We start from the raw sequence: 18,651 nt of genomic DNA, 5'->3' as shown, positions 1-18,651 counted from the left end.
TATGAAAACCAAAGCCATACAAAACCGATAGTGGGCTAGATTGGGCCCGTGGGCCATAGTTTGCCAACCCTTGCTCTTAGATGCCAATATAATATAAGCAAAATGCCACCTAACCAATGTTTGTTGGTTATAATAAATCAAACAAGTCTTCATTTTTGAAAGAAACAAATTGAATTTCCATATAGCAATTTGTGTACCAGTTTTATTAGAGTGGCCTTCCCTACTCAATCTTCATAAAACAGCAACACTGGCCCCTCATCCTGTACACCCCCTCCCACTTTCTTTATATTTCTCTATAACTAGCCATCAAATGAATTATTTCATACTAACATGTATTTTTGTTTATTGTCTCCTGAATATAAGTTAAGCTATGACAGGCCAGTGACTTTTGCTGTTTAGTTGACCAGCACAAAGAACAGTGACTAGAAGTTTGTATGATTATTTGTACCAGAATTAGAAAATTCAAAACGAATGAGTTGGTAATCTGGGAACCCAAGAAATGCTGAGGAACCAGCTATAGCAGTGAGACAGTTATAGTCCAATTTCATAGGGGCGCCTTGGTTGTTCAGTTAAGCGTCCGACTTCGGCTTAGGTCATGATCTCACAGTTCATGGATTCGAGACCTGCATCCAGCTCTGTGCTGACAGCTAGAGCCTGGAACCTGCTTCAGATTCTGTGTCTGCCTCTCTGCCCCTGCCCTGCTCATGCTCTGTTTCTCTCTCTCTCTCAAAAATGAATACACATTAAAAAAGTTTAAAAAATCCAATTTCATAATTAATACTTTCCAATAATTGGGGCAGAAATTTAAGGAAAAAATGCAAAACAAAATCTATTTTTTCCTAATTTTGGACAAAAAGTGATAGCAGAATTCTCAGAAAGTTGAATTTTCTAATCAAAATGTGAACACCGATATAAAAATGATTTTAATCTAACAGAATTATAGTTAAGACTGTCAAATATATGAAGTTGTTATTTATTCATGACCATGCTTCATAGGTAGACATTGGCAATGGTCACCTGTAAACAAGAAACTTAAAAGGAAATTAGAATTTTGTACAACAAAAAATGTCTCTAACTAAAACCTTATGACAATAGATGGAGTCAAGCTTAAGAGTAGTATACTAAATGAAAGTAATTTATTTGTATAACTGCTATAAAATAAACTTAATTATCCTTAAAGTATAATATCTGCTTTTAAAATTTGTTTAATTTTTTTAACGTTTATTTCTTTTTGAGAGACAGAGAGAGCATGAGCATGGAAGGAGCAGAGAGAGAGGGAGACACAGAATCAGAAGCAGGCTCCAGGTTCTGAGCTGTCAGCACCGAGCCTGATGTGGGAATCAAACTCACCAGCCGTGAGATCATGATCTGAGCCAAAGTTGGACGCTTAACAGACTGAGCCACCCAGGTGCCCCTCTGCTTTCAAATTCTTATCTGGATAAATATTAAATTGATACTGACAATTCAATTTTTTAATTATTTTTTATTACATTTATTTACTCTTTGAGAGACCTAGAGAGACAGAGCACAAGTTGGGGAGGAGCAGAGAGAGAAGGAGACACAGAATCTGAAGCAGGCTCCAGGCTCCAAGCTGTCAGCACAGAGCCCGATGCGGGGCTCGAACTCATAAATCGTGAGATCATGACCCAAGCCGAAGTCGGACACTTAACCGACTGAGCCACCCATGCGCCCCTGACATTCAAATTTTGATGCAAAAGCATAGCTAACTGTTTTTATAAGTGAATTTCATGTTGTTCATAAACTTCCTTTCAAATGAAACTTTGTCTAGAGGTCAGAAGCTTACTAGTGTGATTTTTCTTCTTAGGTGTCTTTGTTCTTTGAACCATCAAAGTCTCAACCCCAATGACTAGAGGCTTAAGTGTGGACAAGTTTACTAGTGATGAGGGCACGGGGGTGGTTCAGGTGGTTAACCATCTGACTTCGACTCACGTCATGTTCCTCTATCCCCTTCTCTCTTTCTTCCCCTAACCCCACTCATGCACACACTGTTTCTCTCTCTCTCAAAAAGAAATAAATACAGAAAAAAAATTACCAGCAATGAATAATATATAACTCTTCAAAATATTACTCCCACTACCATTTACTGAATCAGTGTTCAGTTAAGGTTTTTATATGTGTTCCTGTCAGTATTTGTCACAGTGTCTCAGAGATATGAAATACTATATTATTCCTACTCTATATGAGAAACACTAACATTTGGAATACTTACTCATCTTACCAAAGCTCACACAACTCTAATTGTCTCATTTTTACTAAAATGAGTCAATGGCATGCACCAAAAGGTGTTTCAGGTTGTTGGTGAGGAGTTAGGCCTTCAAATCTCTAGTTAAGTCCTGAAATAATTGAATTTTTAAAAAATCCCTTATATTTCTAGTAAATGCCCATTAATAGGGACTTACATAAATATGTATACATGTATGTGTATATTATGTACTTATATGTGTATGTAACTATATTTTTCAAAAGTTTAAATCTAGTACAGGAATTTATATTTGGTTTGGTGTTTTGACACAAAATGGAATGCTCAGCTTTTTGTGTATAATTTGCTTTTATTTAAAATACAAAGTAAGTGCATAAATGTACAAGTATACTCCTACATGACACAGATACTGGGACTTTCTGAGGCATCAACATTTTCACTTTTCCTATCTCCTGCTTATTACTCCAGAGAAATTGCAATTGGAATCACCCTCATCATTGAAATTATTATCTCCCTCTCTCAGCAGGCATGGTTGGATTCCTTGAGTAATATGTATAGTTTACATGACTCCAATGTAGTAGAGTAAATTAAATGTGCTTATCCCCTTTGGTATTTATTCATGAAATTTGCTCTCACATTTAAATTGCCTCTTGGTGGATATATCATTATTTGTATGGATAATTATCTATAAGTGTACATTTGTTTTCTGAACCACATTAATGCTGCATGGTCTTAAAGAATTCCCTAGAAGTCAGACACCAAGATGACTTGAGTGTGAAACACAACTAACATACAATCCTTCAAAACTTTGATGTTAAATAAAAATATATCCTGTAATTCTGATGTATCAAATAATATTTCATATTCATAAAAGATGCCAAAACGTCCAGGTTGCTATTCAACATACGAAATGCTATTATTAGAACAATAAAACCATGAAAAAGAAAAAAAAAAAAAGTTTAGTAATGATTAGGCATAGTAAAAACAGCACTTTTTGTGATTTATTTAGTCACATATTTGTATAGTTTTTAAGAAGTAAAGACACATTTGCAGTGGTATTTTCCACACAGTTGTTTTTTGTTTTTTTTTTTTTTGTTTTTTTTTTTTTTTTTTTTTTTGCAGATCATGTATCTTATAACATCAGCTGATATACCTCTTAAACATAAATGTGCAGTGGCCACAAAGAATAGGCAACAACAGATGTTGGTGAGGATGCGGAGAAAGAGGATCTCTTTTGCATTGTTGGTGGGAATGCAAGCTGGTACGGCCACTCTGGAAAATAGTATGGAGGTTCCTCAAAAAACTAAAAATAGAACTACCCTACGACCCAGCAATTACACTACTAGGCATTTATCCAAGGGATACTGGGTGCTGTTTCTTTTTTTTTTTTTTTTTTTTTTTTAATTTTTTTTTTCAACATTTATTTTATTTTTGGGACAGAGAGAGACAGAGCATGAACGGAGGAGGGGCAGAGAGAGAGGGAGACACAGAATCAGAAACAGGCTCCAGGCTCTGAGCCATCAGCCCAGAGCCCGACGCGGGGCTCGAACTCACAGACCGTGAGATCGTGACCTGGCTGAAGTCGGACGCTTAACTGACTGCGCCACCCAGGCGCCCCATGGGTGCTGTTTCGAAGGGACACATGCACCCCCATGTTTATAGCAGCACTATCAACAATAGCTAAAGTATAGAAAGAGCCCAAATGTCCATGGATGGATGAATGGATAAAGAAGATGTGGTATATATATACAATGGAGTATTATTTGGCAATCAAAAAGAATGAAATCTTGCCATTTGCAACTACGTAGATGGAACTGGAGGGTATTATGCTAAGTGAAATTAGTCAGTCAGAGAAAGACAAAAATCATAGACTTCACTGATATGAGGACTTTAAGAGAGAAGACAGATGAACATAAGGGAAGGGAAACAAAAATAATATAAAAACAGAGAGGGGGACAAAAGAAAAGAGATTCATAAATATGGAGAACAAACAGGGTTACTGGAGGGATTGTGGGAGGGGGGATGGGCTAAACGGGTAAGGGGCACTAAGGAAACTACTCCTGAAATCATTGTTGCACTATATGCTAACTAATTTGGATGTGAATTTAACAAAATAAAAAATCAAACAAGTTAAAAAAATATTATACTGATTGACAGAAACCTTAAAGAATGTGAAATGTGTGATTACATCCATATGAAGTTCAAGAATAGACCAAACTAATTGAAGTTGAAAAAAATTAAGGATTAATTCTCTTTGGAGCTGTGGAAGCTGGGGCTGATTAAAAAGGGATATGAGGTAACTTTCTGGGGTAATGGCAATGTTCTCTATCTTGTTAGAGGTTTGAATTATATAGGTAGATATATTTGGAAAAAAAACTAATTTAAGGTTACACTTAAGATTTATGCATTTTACTCTATGTTAATTTCACCTAAAAGCTCTAAAAATATTCAAATCTAGTTAATAAGCATGCCAATGTTTTTAGGATGAAGTGTGTCTATGTCTAGAACTTTGAATGCATTACAAAATTTGATGGATGAGCAAAGTGTTAACTATAAAATCCAAGCTGAATATATGGATATTCACCATATGATTCTTTTAACTTCTATATGCTCAAAATTTTTATAAAATTTTGGGAAAATAAAATACTTAAAAAACTGATGTTTTCAATGTAACTGGATTGGTGTAATAAAAGTGGTAAGTATGAAATGCTAAGATATTATAAAAGATGGACAAGATGCAGCTAAGGGGTGGGAGGATTTTAAGTAGGGTTAGACTAGTAAAGGCAGGGGTGATGAAAGATAAAAGACACTGAAACAAAAGACAATGTACATGTATGGATAGTATTGCGACTTGTGTAAAGCTTTAAACCTGAGGAAATGAGTTGCGAAATTTGATAAAGATTAGAGATTTTATATCAAGACATTTTTGATGGAGAGAAAATAGGGAAAATCTGCTGGTTAAATTTGAAATGATAGCCAGTGAAGGATACATACACTAATAAAGAATGGGCTCTATCTAGGTGACTAATGAAGAATTATTATTATTATTATTATTATTATTCATTATTTTGCATTTAGTGATTATGCTAAAAGTCATGACAAATTGGTTTGCCAGTAGTGAGCTGGATATGTAGAACTGAAAGAGACTAGAGGTAGGGGGATCATTATGTAGCTTATTTATGTGCTGTGAGAAAAAATAAGTTTATCTGAGAAACACATGCATTACCCCAGGTTTGTAGGCATAAGGTGATAAAGCTTCAATCAATGTAGTGGAAATGCTGATGTAAATCAGGCAGGCTCTGATAACTGATTAGTTATGGAAGGCAGAGCAATTCTGATGAGAGACATTTGAAGCCAAGTTAGATGGAAATATTGCTGATAGGGTATATTCTAGACAGGATATTAATGGCTTTTTATAGCAGGAAGTATAATGACTTTGTTCAAATTACACTGCTTTTATTTAATAATTATACCATGTATTTTATATGTATCTAAAAGTTCCTTTTTTCACATGGATAATTTGTTCTTTGAGGAAATAATACCAACATAAAAGTTAAACAAAAAAGAGTATTTTGAACACTTTTAATAAACTTTTATTTTTAAAACAATATACTGAATGTGATCTTTATAAATTTGTATTCATGTATGTGAATATTCTGGAGATTAAGCAAATACATGTTTTTGTTATCTAAAAATACTAATTTAATAGTTCTTCATATCTCTCCTTAGAATAAAATTTAAAATACAGTCTGAATTCTTATAAAAGGTCTATTATATTCCATTTTGAAGATGGGTTATTGAAAGGTAAAGCTTATGAGAAATTGATCAAATAGAGAATTGTAAATTAAGGGGAAATACTTAAAATATTTATAATTCTGTGTGCATAAAAATTAATTTACAAAACATGAAAGAGAAATAAATATAATAGAGAATATTTAATTTTCTCAATTACCTACTTTCTTATATTCCTAATGTGTTCCCTAGAGAACTAGTCCTAAATGTCAGTAAAATCCTAAAGAAAAATCATATTGAATATTAAAAGTACATCAGGCTTTTATGGTGGCATTTAAAAAAGTCACTTTCAACACATCTCATCGTTAATAGGTTAAATGTGGGCAAAAGGGTAGGAGAAATAACACTGATTTTGGAATTACACAGATCTCTTCATTTAAAATCTATCTTAACATACTTAGTAAAAGGTACAAATTAAGAATGTTTCTCAGGGGTACTGGAGTGGCTCAGTTTGTTAAGCATCCAACTCTTGATTTCAGCTCAGGTCATGATCTTCAGTCATGAGATCCAGCCCCTGGTAGGGCTCTGTGTGGAACCTGCTTATAGTTCTCTCCCTCCCTTTCCCTTGGCCCCTCTCCTGCTTGGGCATGCTCTCTCTCGCTCCCGGAAAAAAAAAAAAATATATATATATATATATATATATATATATATATATATATCTCAACCTTCCTCAAAATCAAATAATTAAGAATATGCTCTCAACATGTTTGTTGTACAAAGTAAATGAAATTTTGTATATTGTGATGCTTAGAAGTAAGTATTGAAGGGGGCACCTGGGTGGCACAGTCGGTTAAGCGTCCAACTTCAGCTCAGGTTATGATCTCACATTTTGTGAGTTTGAGCCCCATATTGGGCTCTGTGCTGACAGCTCACAGCCTGGAGTCTGCTTCGGATTCTGTATCTCCCTCTCTCTCTGCCTCTCCCCTGCTCGCACTCTGACACCCTCTCTCTCTTAAAAATAAATAAACATTAAAAAAAAAAAAAAAAAAGAAGTACTGAGGGTCACCTGGGTGGCCCAGTAGGACTCTTGATTTCAGCTCAGGTCATTATCTCAAGGTTACTGAGATCAAGCCCCATGTGAGGCACTGTTCTGAATGGCAGAGCCTGCTTGGGATCCCCTCTCTCTCTCTCTTTCTCTCTCTGCCCCTCCCCCACTCTCTCTCTCTCACTTTCTCTCTCAAAATAAATATTTTTAAAAAAATAAATAGGTATTCAAAGTATGCCATTGATGAAATAATTTTAACATTCTTCAATGTTCAGTTACTGAGGACCTGATATAGATTCGTGATATTTTTTTTCTACTTGAAGGATTATATTAAGGAAAATTATTTAGATAATAGCAATCTCCTATTTACAGTTTGTTTTTTAGATCTTCAATTATAAAAAAGGAGACTTTCATATGAACACAGTTTATACTCATAAATGTTCTACTTCAAAGTTATTGCTATATATATATATATATATACACATATACATATATATATGTATATGTATATATATATATATACAAGATTTGTTCATTTTGGACATCTACTAAGATCAGTTAAATAAGTTGTAAACTAAATATGACAAATATTTACCAAAAGCCTACTAGAAGTAACAATATTGATCTATTACATTAGAATAAATATACTTATTAATTTATACTTGTAGTTCTGAAAATCTGCTAATGATCATACAGATCCAAGATGTATCAATTTCTTCTTTTTAAATGTTTTATTTATTTTTGAGACAGAGAGAGACAGAGCATGAGCAGGGGAGGGGCAGAGAGAGAGGGAGACACAGAATCTGAAGCAGACTCCAGGCTCTGAGCCATCAGCACAGAGCCCGAGGCGGGGCTCAAACCCACAAACCGTGAGATCATGACCTGAGCCGAAGTTGGACGCTCAACCGACTGAGCAACCCAGGTGCCCCAAGATGTATCAATTTCTAATAAGCTTGAGTTTGAATTACATTTGCTATCAGGAGAATGTGTGGGGATTTGATCAAATTGCTAGTGAATCATCATCTATGTTGTATCTAACTGTTCTAATTTAGTACATGATATAATTTAATACTTTGAGTTAGAATTATAATCTCTATTTTAAAGATTTAGACTTTTAAGTTATATTTGAATAGTACTCCCAAATTTGTGAATACTCAGAATTATTTAACCATGGATGTATCAATTATCTACTTTATAAATATGTGATAGATAGGAAAAACTGCTAACAGTTGAATTCTAAACAAAATACCTACGTTGCAAGAAGTATAGGACATAAAGAGGTAAAATAATCTATGAAGAAAAATTCTAAATGGAAAAGAAAAAGGAGGCTTCTGTTTATTGGAGAACAGAAGACAGCTGATATGCCCTCTAGTTATAACACCAAGACACCTGAGAAAATTACTATCATAACACTATTTTTTTTGCAGTGCTGGACTTCAACGAAAGTGAGAAGGGCACAACCAAATATCTGAAAGAACAGTGAGATAAAACCTGAGAGAGAGATAACCAAATACAAAAGCCAGCACTTCCTTAGGAAAGATGTCTACACCTGTGATAGGATCTGGAGCACCTGCCCTTGGCCTACCATAAGGTGGAAGAATGAACCAGAGGCTTTGCGTGAAGTCTGGAGCTTTGAAGAGGACTGACAGGACTTATGTCAGTGGTGCCCCCAGTTCTTGGTTAAAGCTAAACTTGTTGGAGGCAAACATCCCAATTGAGTCCCCTCAAAGCCCGACGAATGAACTATGACTTCAAAATAATATTATCCAACAGTAAAAGAATCAAATTAACAAAAATGAGACTTGTCAGAAACAACAGACAACGCTTAGACTCTCAAACTTTTAAATGTTGAGATTATTCATTACGGAATAGAAAATAAATATGTAAAAACATTTAAATAAATAACGGATGAAATTTAAAAGTAAGTAAGATGAGAACATGAATGATTATTTTATAAATCTCACAAAAGAGAGAATTTTCAGAAATGGACACTGTTGAAATTACAAATCCACAGGGGCCTCTGCATAACCAGGATGGATAAGCTTGTATAAGACTATCTTCATGAGAGTAACCATAAAGTGACAGTTTTAAAATACTCCAAAAATTAGCTGTTTAACGACATTAGAGACTAAAAAAGGCAGCTAACACTTAAGAGGTCAAAGACCCATAGAAGAGATGAGCATTGAAGTGAGCTGAACAATTCTTGGTCCTTTTCCCCATAAGAAATGCTGATTCACAAGCAGCTAGAGACCAAGAGCCCTGGGAATATTCATTGCACAGGCTCCTTGGCAGTGTCATGGTGCAGGGAAGATACAAAGTGCATGCACTTCTACACAACCAAGACAGTTAGGACCTTAGCCTCAAAAGAGAGAATGGTGGGGCATTGTTGCTTGTCTTCTCTGTGCATTTGCTGCTAAGACATATCTGATGAGAGGCAAAAATCTAGGCAGAAGATAGAAGCTAAAATGCTAAAAATTAGCTAGGGCTCATTATTCTGAAAATAAAAGGGTATTCAGGGCCTTCAGTGGATGAATGGCTCTCATCTAGATATTGAAAACAAACTAGGGGTAGAGCAGTCCTCAAAATACTGCATTTTAGTCTCAAATCATCCAATCCTGATTTGGAAGATGGGTTTTCCTCTTACTCAAGTGTCTGCCAAAATGAAAGTAAATTCTCTCTGAGACAATGTAATGTTATTCACAATCTCTATATAGAGGCATCATGTTTCCAGAAATTGCCAAGTATCGCTATGCTATTATTTACAGCAAACTTGTAAAATATTAGATTTATTCTAAATAAATAAATATAGAAAAAATATTAAAATAAAGAAATAAGGAAAATGAGAGGATTACCCCAATGAACTGTTTCTATTGAACTTTATACTATATTATATAGGCAATTAGATCAAGACAATGAAATAGAATTTGGAAAAATAAAAAAGAAGGAACTAATATGTCATTTTATATCATTATATACATGATTTTATACTTAAGAATTCAATATATTCAAAACTCGATTATTACTAAGAAAAAATATAAAGTTATGTCAAAACATGGGAGCTCATTATGTAATTTTTTTCTACTATTGTTATGCTAGAAAAATTTTATATTAAGGTCTTTTTGTAAGGCATAAAATTGGTTTAGAAGACAATCTGGCCCTATGGTATAATTTGGTGATGCTATAAATTCTTATAAACTTTCCAGAAAGAAATTGGCTCATATGTCACAACCACTTTACCTTCCCACCCAGTAATTTTTCATTTGGTAAACTTTATAAAGAACACTCAAAGGTTAGGAATAACTCTTGATGCATGCAGATGCTAATGATCACATCATTTAAAGAAAACAGAATTGGATCCTGCCAAGTGTTTAATAATAGAACTAAGCTCAAAGAAGCTGTGGTGTTTCCATATGAGTAAGAATTAGTAAGCTTCTTGATATGATGTATTTTAAAATTTTAATGAAATATAAATTAACACATGTAATATAAATAATGAATAAAAGCAACACAAATAATAATTTCAAGTAGGCTAATAAACCAACATATATTTAGAACCTTATCTAGATAAGCACAGAGACCGAGATGAAGACAAATGTAAGTAGGTATATCTCTATATAAATGTAGATATATAGTTATGGCTGTACACACTCATACACACACACGTAGAAATTGGAGAAAAGAAATATACCGTGCTGTTAACAGGGATTGTGCTTAAGTTATAAGCTCATACTTGATTTTTCTTATCTATACTGTTGTAGTTTTATCAGATTTTCAATATGTGGTTTACTAGATTGAAAAAAGTTATCTCCAAAAAAAAAAAAAATACTATTTTCTGTTAGGTACAAAACCAAACTATTACTATTTCTAAGGAATTGTCTAATAATCAGTTAATATCAAAATATATACCCAATAAAGATATTTTCATGCCAATATTTTCCCTTAAACACTATCACCAAATTTTATTTCATAGTTTACATGACTCATACATAAGTCAATGCAAGCACTTGAAAGTAAACAATTGGTGTTTTATCTTTAAATCAACCTTTTTAAAAAATTTATGATGATTACTGTGTGATTTTTAATAAATTTCTTAGCAAAACACCCAATTGATTAATACAACTCACTGCACTGATTTAAATCTGTATTTGATTTCAGTTGACATCATTTAAAGAAAATCAGTCTCCTTATAAAAACAGCTTATGATTATTGCCTTTTTAAAAATTATATTTAATTTTATGTCCCCTCATTTCTCAATTCATAGTAGAACAAATATGAATACATATAATAATGTTTTAATTGGATTTAAAATATGCTATATATTGTTATGTTCTTAAATATTTATTTTTCAGTATTTTTCTGTTATAAAAGTGAATTAAATCATGCTTTCTAAAACACTGCAAACTTCTATTTATGGCTTGAGTCTTTTTTCTCATTTGATTCATCATTTTTGATGTTCATTTGAACATCAAAAATGAACATTTTTGAATGTTCATATTAGCATAAAAGGTACTTACCATATATATATCATGATATAAATATAAATGTCATTTATATGAATATCTTTTTGTCTTCTTCCCTTCCCTGTGCCGTATCACCGTTATTTCACAGCACCTTGATAGTCTCATGTCTCCAAAGTTCCTACATGCCTTGGCCTTATTCCACATGATTAGGAAGGTCAGACCAGGTTTCTGCTGAGTCCCTTGGAAGTCCCTTTGGTATGAAACATGTTGGAATGCCTTGTGTTTTATACTTTAACCTCTTTACATAATACTTCATCTCATTTAATGCATATGATTTTTACAGAAATGGATATAATACTGAGAAAGAGTAAAGTATACTAGAGATTTTAAGTGACACTCTTTTAAGTGACATTTGAATAGGCACCCCCTGATTTCAAAGGCTGCTTAAGCAGCCTTTCAAGACCTCTGTAGCTACAAATCAGAATTGATCCTGTAAAGTGCCTCACTGAAGCCTACTGTGTCTCTCCTTCACTACCATGCTTTCATTTCCCTACTGACTATAATTCAGCCATAAGGGATTTCACTCCATTTTTTGGAAGATGTCACTTTTCTTCAACACTAAACATTCACCTTTGATGTACCTACAGTCTGGAACTCCCCACCAAGACCAACCTCTCATTCCAACAATGTGCTAAACTAATGCCTAATAGTTCTTTAGATTTTTGCTGGGAAAACGACAACAACCACAACAAAAGAGCAGACATGTTCTGTGTACTTCCTTACTTTTCTAGACTAGACCAGGTTTGCTCTTCAGCCATTATGCTCCTTCCACCTGCAATTGCCTTTTTATAACATTTGTTTCATTTGGGTGTTTGTTTACTATTTGTTTCCCCAGATTAACTTGGTAGCTCTGTGAAGTAGGAGTTATATTCATAATGTTCACCGTGGTACACAAGTTCTTAATGCAGAGCCTGGCACAAAATAGATGTACAAAACCTGTGCATCAGCACTGAATGTGTACACATATGATTATAAGAAGAAGGAACAGAGAAAACCATGCTCTCAATTTTCATATCTATGGAGAATCTGCAAGCATTGTACCCATAGTTTATTTATCGCATGTGATGTCATCTTAATCTCAGGAATTATGGAGCTGAAGAGGAATCCAACAAAATGTTTATATAGCCCTATATATAGCACAATATAAATGTGTAACTAATTTCAAAAATGCCACACTGAGTGTTATGTATTGTGTTACTTTTGAAAATAATCTTGCCAAGTAAATTCCAATTTTTTTTGCTGTAGTTTTTTTTTTCTTTTGATGTTTTTTGCATTTTATTCCATTTTTATTATCTTCCAAGAAAACACAATTTTAAGATAAAATCTTAATGCTTATTTAAACATTATACAAGTTAATAAGGTGTAGAAATCACTGTTAAAGCAGTAAAAGCATGATGCAAATAGGAGGGATTACCTTGAAAATGTTCTATTTGCCCTTTAAATCCCTTGAAACATTGGGCTTTTATATGTTTCTGCTTCACTAGGAAAAAAGGGTCTCTGAGGTTTGGTATTAAGTTTTAGATTTGTATCTAAGTTTATGGGATATTAATATCTGATTCCTATAGGGCTAAGGATATGGTAAAAATTCTTAAAGGTTCCCTCAAATAATTTTTTTCTGTTGTATTGCTGATTTAATCTGGAATATCTTTTGAAACCTCCTGTATTATCACATTCTCTTACACCTGTATCTTACTGAATATGTGTAACAACAAGTAAATTGTTGGTATTTTCAATTCTAAAGTGAAAGAAAACTCAGAATCATTAAGAAAGATCAATTTTTAAAGAATTTCTTCAATCTCAAAGACTGCTGAGAGAAATTCAAATGCTGGCAACAGTTTAACTCAGTAGACTCCATAGTCTCATATTCTTCTATGCTATAACAACGTGAAATCACCAGATTTAAAAATTCAAATTCAGTGATGCCCTTTCGTTCTTTAATAGTACAGTAATTTTTTTAAACATTCTTTTTTTTTTTTAATTAATTTATTTATTTTGAAAGAGATGGAGACAGTGTGAGTTGGGGAGGGGCAGAGTGAGAGGGAAATGGAATCCCAAGCAGGCTCAGCACTGCTGGCACAGAGCCTGACCCAGGGCTTGAACTCATGAAACTGTAAGATCATGACCTGAGCTGAAACCAAGAGCTGAACACTTAACCAACTGAGCCACCCAGGTGCCCTGATAGTATAGTAATTTTTGTATCTATTTTAATTTATGTTTATTATTCAGCCTTCATCAGAAACAGAACAGATTCAATAAATATTCCTCCTCTGCCTCTCCCTCCTCTTCCTCCTCCTCTTCCTCTTCCCCAACTCCTTCCCCTGCTCCTCCTCTTCTTTGTATTCTTCTTCTTTAGAAAAAAAAAATATCGTGTGCATATTTTCAAGTGGAATGGTTCTTGTATGGGCACTCTTTCTGTAGAATACAGTGTTCTTTATTATTTATTTATTTATTTATTTATTTATTTATTTATTTATTTTACAGAGAGAGAGAGAGAGAGAGAGCAGGGAAGGAGCAGAGGGAGAAGGAGAGAGAATCTTAAGTGGGCTCAATGTCCAGTGCAGAGCCCAACTGGGGGCAGGCTCTCAAGACCCTGGGATCATTACCTGAGCCAAAATCAAGAGTCAGATGCTCACCTGACTGAGCCACCCAGACACCTCTAACACAGTGTTCTTTAAAAAAATAATCACTCATTTGACTTTAAAATTTGAAACTCATAAAACCATCACACATACATATATGTGCACTCATATATATGCATATATAAATATAAATTACCTAGTGCTCATTTAATGTGATGGCTATGAAAAATCAATGTCCCAGTAAACAGAAATTAAACTTGTCAAAAAATAAACAAGTGAACACCATCTAACAGCCAGCCACAAGATATCTTCATGACAGACAAAATATGGGAATATGTGTCTTCCCTAAATTATTTCCCTTTAGCTGCTGTTTTGGGATCTCAATTCACAATGGTGGAAATAAGTTTTGTTGCTTCCCTCTAATTCTTTAATAACAAATATATTTAATAGAGATTGAACATGTGACCACACTCTGTCGTTGCCAACTTTTACGTGTATATTAAAGGTATGGTGGATAATTATATCACTTACCAAATACAAACATATGACAGTTACGTTATTTGCCTTGTGAACTCACAACATAAGATAAGCTGAAGAAGACAAATATTCATTGATCTTTTTCCACTAATTACAGAAAAGAATGAGACCTTCAAATGTATGTGTTCAACTTTTAAATGAATCATTCAATTCCCTTTGAACAGCAAAATTGGTAATCACAGTTAAATTTATAAAATATAACTGTCACAGACATTACATTTGTTTATAGTTGTCTATTTATTTGCCAGGTTTCTGTGTAAGATTCCAAATGCATCAAAAACAGAAACTCTCTTCTTCATAATATTGCTTTTAGCAAGCATGTACCTGGAATGTTATATTTCTTTTACTTAGAATTGAAATATAGTTGTCAATATATCCAATCAATTATTTGACCTGTGTTTGTAAGTAAGTGTTTTAAGTCCCCTTTTCATTTCATATGAAGCCTGGCACATAATGCACAAGAGATAAAGGATTTAAAGATGAATAAAAAGCAAAAGCAGCAACTACAGCTGAAAATAAGAGATGTTCTTTTAATTTTCCCCTTAATATTAAATCTTAATGTGTAAAGCATGTGAGGTTTATTGGTATTATACAGATTGCAATATTAAAATTGTGACATGGTCTGATACAGGTTGTATTATATATATAGATCAAGAAATGTAAAAACAAAACAAACAAAACAAACAACCCCCCAAGAAACAAAGAATTGTATACCTTTGTTGTTATCCATTCCTCCTACAGCATACAGAGTTCCAACTGTAGATTTTCTAGGTTTAGTTCTTGGACTTTGCATTAAAGTTCTTCTTTCTGGCAATAGATGATATTTCATTGCTTCCAGAATCAGTTTTTGACATTCCAGATCATTCTTAAATAATGCATGGTTTTCTAAGTCAGCCAATATCTGTGAATAATACACAATTACTGTTAATAATATTTTTTATAGGAATGAGTATATGACATCAGTAGTTAAAATTAGAAGCCTAATGCCTATGATTTTACCCCTATACGGAGAAAAATGCAAAATGTAATAGGAATTAATTACATTGACAGAAAATATGAGTAAAATGGAAGGCTTCCACGAGAAACAGAATGGATTTTATTTTCTATTCAATACTATTTATTGTCATTTAATTACATGGGTTGTAAAGAAACTTCTAGAAATCACTTTTTCCATTCCCTTTCCTCTTATGAAACCTGATTATAAATTGAATATAGTTGCCTCTGTTGGCCATAAGGCTGTGTGGGAAAAGAAATTAAAAAATAACCTTCAACAAATTGCATTAACAATCTTCATAAATATATATTTATTTTAAGATATCTCAGGTATAGTTTAAAATCCTTTCGTATACAAAGAATCAATAAAAATGAAAACAATTCTCTTTATGTCTTTAAGTTTGCAAGCAGTTGGAAAGTCGTATAGTAGGCAAAGTTTCCAACAGTGAAACTAAGAACTTTTATACCAAAAATCTAGCACCTGAAGGAGGGATAGAGTAAGACCAGCTGTTTGAAGCTATATTATGTTTTTCTTTTGCTACACCAGAGTTTCATTCCCCCAAATGCTTCTGTGTACATTTCTTTGAACACATCCATTGTCTCTCTTATTTTCTTCTTCCTCTGTTGTTCTTTATCTTCTCTTTCTTTTTCTTTCTTCCTTTCTTTGAACTTTCTTTCTTTCTTTCTTTCTTTCTTTTTCTTTTTCTTTTTCTTTTTTCTTTCTTTTACTATTTCAGTATCACTTTCTCTTTCCTAATGAATCAATATTTCATTTCAAATGACAGTTAAATCTGTAACACATATTTAGAAAAATTAATAAGTTGAAAATTTAATATTGACTCACTGACCTTTTCTTACCCATCAGTAAGAAACTTGACAATATCTGTACTCAAATATGTACTGAGTGAATAAGTTAGTATATGATGGCAGCATATAATTAATTAATTTTAACACTATAATTTTAACCTTAATTAAGTAAATTTATTTAGCCATCACATGACACATAAATTGTTGGAGATGACAGGAAGAATATAAAACAAATAAGATAACTTATATGGCATGTAGGAAAGATAACATAAACGTTCTGGGGGTGAATAAGGAATGTAATATATTAGTTTCCTGATGCTTTGGAATATTGAAAGAAGATGTTCAATTAAATTCTTGGCTACATTGCACTTTTGGTACACTGAAATCTTAGTGTTGACTTCCTATCCACCTTCATTTTAAATACTAAACAAGAAAAACAAAAAAATAAATTTAATGGTATGGAATAGGATAGAATATCTCTAATGGATCTTTTAAAAGGACTACTGTTTTTCTCTTTCAGTAATTAAAAAAAAAAGTTTTTTTTGACCGGCAAAGAGAATATCTTTTTCTAACAAGACCCTAATGGTCTTTATAAAGTAAATGGAAAAAAAGTATTTTGATATAGCTTTTGGTCACCTCTGTATCAAAGAATATTTTTCTACATCTAAGCCTTTTCCTTTCTTTAAAAGGAAAACAATTAGCTTTTCCAGTGATAAATGTATATATTGCTGAAGTTGGCTCCCATAAATTCTTCTCTCCCTTTTTCACTGTTTTGGAGAAACATGGGGTTAGTTGACCATAAGAAACTTTCTTTTATTAGGAGCACACTCTAGGAATATCTTATCCAGATAAGATACCAAATAAATACCAAATACCAAATAAAAGGGGAAAAAAAGAAGCACATTCAAAAGATAGTGCTTCATTTCTGTTTTTGTGTCTTGGAAAACTATAACTCATAATCAAAAAGTTTAACTTGGAAAACTATAACTCATAATCAAAAAGTTTAATTGGAAATTTGAGGCTTAGGTTTTAGATAAATGGATTCATGACATAGATGGAAATATTTACAAATTTTAACATATGAGTACAAAGTGTCATTTGCATTAAAAAAGAGTTCATAGACTATTTCCAATATGCAAATGACTCTTAACTAATTATAGTGGATTAGTTTTAGTTTAAAAATCTCTATGCCTTCTTTTTTAATTTTATCACCATGTAAAAATAATGTTCAATATTTTAATAAATATAAGATTTGGGTTTAAAAATATTATAAAATATTATAAATTGTTCATTTCAAAGTATAACAAGGAAGATATACAAAATAAAACTAAAACTTGTAATTTATTTCTATAAAATAACCAAGGTATCCTGTACTTAGTTTTTTCCTTTTATTAACAAAACATTGTTTAAATTTTCTTAATTGTGGCATGCCTCTAATCATTTGACAAAGTTTTTTATTTTAAAAGAAATTGAGCGGCACCTGGGTGACTCAGTCAGTTAAGTGTCTGACTTTTGAATTTGGCTCAGGTCATGATCTCATGGTGGTGACATACAGTTCCATGCTGGGGTCTGTGCTGAGTGTGGAGCCTCCTTGGAGTTCTCTCTCTCCCTCTCTCACTCTGCCTCTCCCCCACACATGTGCACTCTCTATCAAAATAAATAAATATTTAAAAAATTGAATTCTTCATAATCACTTTTAGTTTGTTATTGTGTATTTTCAAATTATGACTTGTAATTATTGCTTATGAATACTATGTGTCTCTGATTATGTCCTCTGACAACACTTTTTAGCATTATTATTTCATCTCAAATTAAGACACAAATTCAGAATAATATAATGGTTAAGCTGTCTTTTAAACTTGAACTATCTTTAGATTTCCTAAGTTAATCCAAAATTAACACCACTTACTCTTCCCTATAAAATGAAAAATGGTTTTTTTTTCACATTCTTCCATTTTTAATGAATCCTACCCTATTATGAAATACCATCTTTGTCAAATTTAGAAAATATATCAATGTATTTCAATAATTATGTACTACTTAGAAACATACTCATGTTTATATAAGAATTTGTACAATAGGGGTGCCTGGGTGGCTCAGTTGGTTAGGCGTCCGACTTCAGCTCAGGTCATGATCTCACTGTTCATGGGCTCAAGCCCCGTGTTGGGCTCTGTGCTGACAGCTTAGAGCCTGGAGCCTGCTTTGGATTCTGTGTCT

The 18,651-nt window shown here is 33.0% G+C and overlaps 1 protein-coding gene across 2 annotated transcripts in view; it reads right to left on the bottom strand.

The window, feature by feature from the left end:
- Positions 1-18,651, bottom strand: part of KLHL1 (kelch like family member 1) — a 358,028-nt gene that overhangs the window by 103,798 nt on the left and 235,579 nt on the right. For both annotated transcript variants that reach the window (XM_025924317.2, XM_086710730.1), the window contains exon 6: positions 15,349-15,535. In XM_025924317.2, coding sequence (XP_025780102.1) covers positions 15,349-15,535 — 187 coding nt within the window. The remainder of the gene's footprint in view (positions 1-15,348; positions 15,536-18,651) is intronic.

Source organism: Puma concolor, chromosome A1, assembly GCF_028749965.1.
Source record: "Puma concolor isolate L17-30 chromosome A1, mPumCon1.1.hap2, whole genome shotgun sequence".
Lineage (NCBI taxonomy): Eukaryota > Metazoa > Chordata > Mammalia > Carnivora > Felidae > Puma > Puma concolor.
Note: the sequence above shows the minus strand (reverse complement) of the source record. Positions and strands in the feature narration are given on the sequence as shown.